At 37.8% G+C, this 7,892-nt stretch overlaps 1 protein-coding gene across 1 annotated transcript; it reads left to right on the top strand.

Annotated features, from left to right (window-relative positions):
- Positions 1-3,266: 3,266 nt before the first annotated feature.
- On the top strand, positions 3,267-6,985 carry LOC143573711 (pre-rRNA-processing protein ESF1-like). The gene is made up of 7 exons (XM_077058515.1): positions 3,267-3,701; positions 3,783-3,857; positions 5,128-5,378; positions 5,449-5,611; positions 5,680-5,808; positions 5,888-6,582; positions 6,668-6,985. The coding sequence occupies exons 1-7, from the start codon at positions 3,267-3,269 to the stop codon at positions 6,897-6,899; spliced, it is 1,980 nt and encodes a 659-aa protein (XP_076914630.1). The 3' UTR covers positions 6,900-6,985.
- The last annotated feature ends 907 nt before the right edge of the window (positions 6,986-7,892 follow it).

Raw genomic sequence — 7,892 nt, 5'->3', positions numbered from 1 at the left:
AGTGGTGCACATTTAGGTTAACCGGTTATGGTTAATGCTGTCAAATAAACCGGTTAGGCAAATAACTAGGTCGGGTACTAGCTAGTTTTCACACAGGAAAACTTCGTATAACTGGTTTCGGGTATTAATTGAACCGGTTAATCGGTAAACACCCGGAAAAAAAATGTTTTTTTTAAATATATAAAAAACCTATGTTAACTGGTTTCCATGGTCAGTAGTCCAAACCGGTTATTAACTATCGGGTTGAATCGATTAGAGTAACGGGTTTTTATTCACCTCACTCCTAGTCCTAAAGGTGCACAAAAAACCTGTACCCGGAACCGGACCCGAAAAAATACCCGGAAACGGTTTTTTATACATGGGTGTTCTATACTCGAAACCGAAACCGACCCTACCCGTAGGGTATGGATAAGGTATGCATTTTGAGCTCAATACCCGTACCCGATTTATACCCGTAAATACCCGGAACCGGTCATACCTTATACCTATACCCGGTTATACCCGATACCAATATTCTAATATTCGAAATAATACATGAGTTTTTATAGTATATTTTTATGTTACTTTACAACTTTTATGTTTAAGTTTTTAAAAAACGCATAGTTAAGTAAATAATTTGTACTTAAGTGGATTTAGGGTTTTTGTAATATAGTTTAATTATTTTTATAAATTACAAAGCAAATAAAATATTAAACAAATTTAAAAATGTATAAAAAATTACAATTCAAAACCCGGTATTAATACCCGATCCCACATACCCGGTTATACCCGAACCCGATCATACCCTACCCGGGTACATAGGTTGAGTTTTTCTCCTCAATACCCTACCCGAATCATACCCGATTTCTCTCAATACCCGATTATACCCGAAACCGGTTCCACACCCGAACCCGGGTATTTGAAAAAACCCGATTTGTGCACCTCTACCTAGACGTGCACAAAAAAAACCGGTTCCTGAACCTAACTGGTGGAACCGAACCGGAACCGGTTCTAGTTCCTACCCGGTTGGCCCTATACCCGGTTTGGGTATTTTTGTACCCGGAAATCGTATCCGGTTCTCCTATTTGTATGTCCCCATCGGTTCCAACCCGGTTCCTAATTGTAACCGGTTCGGTTCCTACCCAAAAAAACCGGTTCCGGCGGGTTGTTTTTGAAAAGTCAAACACAGGTCAAACTAGCCGTTGGAACCGGTTCCAACGGTAATATAGCCGGTGGAACCGGTTTTTGAGACACAAAATAGCCGTTGTAACCGGTTCCAATGGTAATATAGCCGTTGGAACCGGTTTTTGAGACAAATAATAGCCGCTGGAACCAGTTCCAACGGTAATATAGCCGTTGGAACCGGTTCTTGTAGCCCAAAAACTATATATAAGTTGTTTTCCATTACTTGTTTCACCACCAAACTCAAAAACAAACTAAAATACTACTCCTTTAGCAAACCCGTTCCGTTACCCGACCATCCAACTAAATATTATTATGGCACTCATCAAAAAAACTAACAAGAAGGCTAAGAAGAGTGTTTTTGTTGCCCCCGTTCCTGCTATGGAGGACCCAAGGGTTGTTACGGTAGTCAACCATAACCGCAACGAAGACATATGGAAGAATTGGGATTTGATTGTGGATGACGAAGGTTATCAAAAGGCTCGTTGCAAACTATGTGGTTCACTATTAAAGCACGATTCCAACTCAACTTTGAGAAAGCACATCGAGAAGCCATATTGCAAGGCGTTGAAAGGGATTGGCGCGACCGATCAAATTGACTTGGGTAAAGACGGTACACTATTTCGTTACAACACGACTCAAGTTCAAGATAGAATGGCAAAGTTCGTTATTCAACGAGGTTTGCCGTTTAACCACTTTGATGACCCGGATTTGACGTCGTTGATTTAAGAAACTCTACAACCGCGATACACACATGTAAGTCGTACTACCTTAAGACGACATTGTATCAGGTTGTGGGAGTGTGCTAAAAAAGAGTTAATCGAGTCTTTTCATTCTTTAGAAGCCATGGTTAGTTTAACTACCGATGTTTGGTCGGCACCACACGGGTTGCCCGAATCATACATATGTGTCACCGCTCATTGGGTTGATCCGGTGACATGGCAATTGATGAAACGCACCATCGCTAACGAAGACGAGGGTGAAGACGAGAATGAAGACGAAGAAGAGTTGTAATTTATGTTTTTTATTTGTTTTAGTAAAATTATTTGTAACTTGTTCAACTAATATTTAGTTTTGATTTGTTTAATTATAATTACTTTTGTTACTCATGATTAATTTTTTGTTACTTTTTTAATAACGACGAACATTTTATTTATTTAAACAATAACTATTACAAACATTATTAAAACATAAACAATACTAAACATAACAACTAAAACTTAAAAAAACAAAGTCCGTCGTTTTAATTCGGGAATACTTATTTTTGGGTTGTAGAGCCGGACGATTCTCCCACTTCCGCTTTTTTAGCATCCAAACTTCTTTTCTCTCGACAATATTCGTATGTTTTCGTAATATCGAGTTAGACCCTGCTTTAAGAAACTTCGAGCAATATTTGCAACGTGCCATCTCATGTGAGTCGGTCATTAGACACAAATCGTAATGAACCCAAACATCGGGGCATCTTGTTGTTTCGATCACCATAACAACGTCGTCATTAGTCGCCATTTGTTGTCGGTTTAAGCTTAATTGTGTTTTGGAGTGTGTTTTATAGTTTTGGAAGTGGTTTAACAAGTACACACTCATACATTGATATTTATAGAATGAAAATTAGCTAAATATAGTAATAAAACCGGTTCCAACGGTCAAAAACGGCTATATAGCAGTTGGAACCGGTTTCTAACAGCTATAATGTTTGAATTTCAAAAAAGACCGGTGGAACCGGTTTTTACGTAATAACCGGTCCCAGTTCCAACCCTACCCGGTTCCTAAAAGTTTGCATTTCTGGGCATCGGTTCGGGTCAGAAACCGAACCGGTTCCTGACTGGAACCGGTGTCATTTTCTACCCGGTGTAAGAAAAACCGGTTCGGGTTTTCAAGGTGAACCCGATTTGTGCACGTCTACCTCTACCTAGTCCTACTCAAAGTAAACTGCTTTGGGCTTAGGCCTGTTGCTTTGTTGGGGTCGGGGTTGGGCTGATTACTAAATTCTTGTAACCCGTTTTATAATTAATTTAATTATTATATCGACCCACCCGTTACGTTAAAATCTAGGGTTTATTCTATCTAGTCGCCGGAAGTGAATAATCATCATTATCATCATCCCAATGGGTTCTAAAAACAAGAACAACAAGAAGCCTTCCGGCGACCGTGTGTACGGCTCCGGTAACAAACCAATTACCGACGAGCGGTTCTCGCTGTCGCAAAAGGACCCCAGGTTTCAAGATGTCCCGAAGCATAAGAACAAGGTGTCAATTGACTCTCGTTTCGACCGTATGTTTACCGACAAGCATTTCTCCACGTCATCTGCTCGTGTCGATAAGCGAGGCAAGGCTAAAAGCGACGGCATTTCCGTTCTTAAAAACTACTATCGAAACGACGACGTTGACGTTGAGAAGAAGAAGCAACTCCTTCAGGAGTCCGATGAGGAGTTGGAAAGTGAATCTGAATCTGATGATGACGTGGATGTGAAGGATGATTATAGTTCAACGGACACTGATGAAGGTTATGTGGAGGAGGAGGAGGAAACTAATGCTTTGCAGGTGAATTTCAATTTGAATTTGATTTGTGTAATTATTGTTTTGTATTGTAACATTATATTTGGAATTGATTGGAGATGACAGGAGGAGAATGTAGCTGAAATTGACAAGGAAACTAACAGGCTAGCTATTGTTAATCTCGATTGGAGTCAAGTTCAGGTCAGTCAAATACAACTGAAAGAAAGTTTTACTAATATACCCATCAACTGTTATTATCATCTACAGATGTTTCTTTTTGCTAAAAGATAGATTGAATTTACTCGACAAGTTTGTTTGCCTGATGCATTTACATTCATTGCTTCTCAAGAACAGTCATGGTTAACTAAAACTAATGTCATCAATTATTATATATTAATTGGAATTGTATATTCGGGTTACTCGGGTATATAATCGGGTAAACGGTGCTATGTTATTGGGTCGGACAATCAGGTATATTTGAAATCCTATACTTGTCCCAAAACCGTGAAAATTTTCAAAAGTAATCCCAAACCCTAATGGTGCCAGTATTACCTGTCTCAAATGTTTCGGGTATTCCCATTGGGTTCGGGTTTCATTGCCATACCTAAAAGAGATTAAATTTTTTGAAATTATATGTATATGTCAAATATTTTAAGTTTACTAATTTTTATAACAAAATACGTGAATGAGATGCTTAACAATAACGCTAAATCCAGACATTCAAGGTTTAACACAATGCCTTAAGTGTGGGAGGGGGATCAAAGAAACTAGTGGACTGAGAGGTGCAAATTCAGACGTCACCAGTCACCACAGCCCACTTTGTTTTCTCGATTTCCAAAGTCACTCGTTTTTACCTAAGTGTAAACTTCAGGTCTCTATGGACAAGTGAATTATCGCTTTTGTGCACAGGCAGTCCTCTTTCTGCTAGTCTTTTTTCCGAACTACCCTTCACCTTTCTATCTTTTAGTTAAGGGGTTTAGTGACACTATCTTCGGTGATTCCTCTAATTCTCTAAAGGCTTAGAAGGGAGCTGAACTGTGTGTTTATCTTTATGAAATTGTGAATATCAATATACATCAAAAGAATACATGTTTAAATACTATATTGTTTCAAAAATTGATATTCTTTTTTTTTTAATTTATAAATTTAAAGTTTTAATCTTTTAATTCTTATCTTCCAAGTTGTCTTTTTGAAAAACTGTGCAAAATTGGTTAAAAAAGCAAAAAAACGATGATAAATACGTGGAAAACCGAAAATCCGATCTGACTGAGACACCGAGTAGCTCGAGTAGGACCAAGTAGGATCGAGTGTGATTTTTTTAACTGAGTGGGGCGTGTAAGCCCAGTTTTGTAACAAAACTGGGTGTAACATATTGGATATGTCCATATATCATTTAAGCCTTTTTTACATGTAATACAGTCTTGTATATTGTATAAGTTTATAAACATCATATTTGTGCTATTTTTTGCAGGCAGTTGACTTGTATGTAGTCTTAAGCTCGTTTTTGCCAAAAACAGGCCAGATTTTGTCGGTGTCTGTATATCCGTCTGAGTTTGGGCTCAAGCGCATGGAAGAAGAGGCTGTACGCGGTCCAGTCGGTTTATTTGACGATGAGGATGGGAAAAATAAAAATGATGATGATAGTGACAACAGTGATGATGATGATGATGACAATGAGATTGATAATGAAAAGTTGCGTGCTTATGAACTTAGTAGATTAAGGTAATCAGATTTTAATTAATAAAACGTTTAAGTGCCTTTCATTTAACTTGTTTATATTATTTTGTATCAGGTACTATTTTGCAGTAGTGGTATGCGATTCAATTGCTACAGCTGATTATATTTATAAAAGCTGCGACAGTATTGAGTTTGAAAGATCATCAAATAAGTTAGACTTAAGGTTTGTTCCAGACGATATGGAATTTAAACATGCTGCACGTGACGTCGCTACTGAGGTACTTTTTTTTACTTCTTTCATTTTATTTATTACATATTAACTCTCTTTCCTTTTATTATGTCTCAGGCTCCATCAAACTATGAAGGTATAGATTTTCAAACCCGAGCTTTACAACTCAGCAAAATTGATCTTACTTGGGATGAAAACGAGCCCCATCGTGCCAAGAAGTTTAAACGGAAAATTAACACTGACGAAGTAATTAAACTGGTTTATTTATTTATTGTGAAACTGTATTGTTGCAAATTTATAATAATAATCCATTTATGTTATGAAGGAATCGAAGTATGTTAAGGATGAAGAAGACTTGAAGGAGCTTATTGCTTCAAGCGACAGTGAAAGCAACGAGGATGATAATAATGGAAACGGCAATGATAAAAAACGACAAAAAACCGATTCGTATCGCGCTCTACTACAATCTGGGGACGGGTCGGATGAAGATGGAGATGAAGACGATGATAAAGTGGATATGGAAGTGACATTCCACAAGGATTTAGAGGGTATTAGCAAGAAGATTCTGGAAAAGAAAAATGAAAAATCGGAAACCACTTGGGACGCGTATCTTCGTAAGCGAAAAGAGAAAAAGAAAGCCAGGAAAAACAGATCCAAGAATTCTTCAGATGATGATGATGATGGTTCTGATGACAAACCCGTTGAAGAAATGGGTGATTTCTTTGTTAGTGAAACCTCACAAAAGAAAAAACATAAAAAAGATAAAAAATCTGAAACGGCTGAAGAAGATGAAGCGAGTAGAGCGGAACTTGAATTATTACTTGCGACGGACGAGGGCGGAGATGGTAATAATGTGAAAGGATATAACATGAAACGGAAGAAGTCGAAAGGTAAAAAGGGTGGAAAAGATGAGATTGATGAGGAGAAGATACCGACTGCCGATTACGAGGATCCACGGTTTTCGTCTGTTTTTACCCGACCCGAATTTGCTTTGGACCCAACTGACCCGCGGTTCAAAAGGTATCTTCTTTATTTCTTATTTGTTTGGATTGTTTTTCGGTTGTATGATCGTTTATTAATGTTTTGTGTTTTTACTGGTGTTTAGGAGTGCGGTGTATGTGCGCCAGGTGGCACACAAGCAGAGTAAGGGTGATGTGGATAAGGAGGGACGGGACAATGACTCGGTTGTAGTGGCTCAGGATCGACAAGCGGATGATAAAAACGAATCGAAGAAAGATAAGCTTGAGATTTCGATGCTTCTAAAGTCGGTTAAAATGAAGACTAAACAGCTCGAGTTGCCTTCTCATGCTAAGAAATCTAAGAGGAAAGGGAAATAGGGCAGTCATAACATTTTGAGAGAGAACAGGATTTTGCAGTTTGATGGTCAGTTTTGTTTTTATGTTTTTTGAGTTTCATTTATATTTATATATATTTTTAAATTCTGTATTTCGATCTAAAAAAACGTTGGAAATGAAGACTCACATAAGTTATAGACAAACACATTGATTGACCTCACAGTCAAATCTTAACATTGCAAATACCAAGGTTTATTATGATGCAAGAATCCAAAAATCAACTTCCAAGTACGAGTTGATTCTACGAATCATACCCATATACAGTCGTATTAAGACATTATCGATTGATCTATTGGTGTTAAAAACATCAAACTGAAGGCAACTCTTTTATGTAAACGGGTTGTAGGGCTGTCATCAAAGTTGTATCGTGCTAATTGGATTGGTGTATTTGATAGATGTGTTAAACGGGTTCATATGGGTATACCTCTTTAATTTCATGTTATCTATAATCATCATTTAGTTAGATACGAAAACTTAAAATATTTTTTTTATGCAGTTAATTTGGTGTCATTTTAATTGTGGAGGACGTGGGTGTCAATATCTATAACATGTTCGGCAGTTTCGTCCAAAATGCCTAGTAGTCCATAGTCCAGTATTATATTATTTGTAGCTCAATTAAGTTTAGGTTGGACGAGTTCAAATTCCATGAACTTTTTTAAACAAAATTTAAGTAGGACGATGGCTCCTTGCATGATATGATACGAAAATAACTAGATTTTGTGCTGACTTAACCTTGTGCTAAAGTGAAGTGGGGTACTCCCTAATCAAATGATTACGAGTTCAAATCTAAGAAGTGTAAGACCATGGGCAGCCATAACATCCCACCATGAGACGTTTTGCGACATGTGGTCTCGCTAACGACAAAGAGACATTTAGTATTAAGTTGTGTAGTGGTAAAATTGTCTCTCCATAATTGCTCAATAGTTAGTTTGACCAACTCTCCCCTCACCAACTACCCCCCCCCCCCCAAACCGT

The sequence above is a fragment of the Bidens hawaiensis genome, unplaced genomic scaffold (genome assembly GCF_021521415.1).
Source record: "Bidens hawaiensis isolate Kalapana, Puna unplaced genomic scaffold, B.hawaiensis_p1.1 tig00026616_1, whole genome shotgun sequence".
In the NCBI taxonomy this organism is placed as follows: domain Eukaryota; kingdom Viridiplantae; phylum Streptophyta; class Magnoliopsida; order Asterales; family Asteraceae; genus Bidens; species Bidens hawaiensis.
The sequence above is the reverse complement of the archived record's forward strand: the minus strand, read 5'-3'. Positions and strand labels throughout refer to the sequence as shown.

Bases quoted from the DNA above. Each gene is read 5' to 3' on its own strand.
- LOC143573711 (XM_077058515.1), top strand. From the start codon at position 3,267: ATGGGTTCTAAAAACAAGAACAACAAGAAGCCTTCCGGCGACCGTGTG. The intron at 3,858-5,127 runs GTCAGTCAAATA...TATTTTTTGCAG, and splicing joins TCGATTGGAGTCAAGTTCAG to GCAGTTGACTTGTATGTAGT. The intron at 5,379-5,448 runs GTAATCAGATTT...ATTTTGTATCAG, and splicing joins TATGAACTTAGTAGATTAAG to GTACTATTTTGCAGTAGTGG.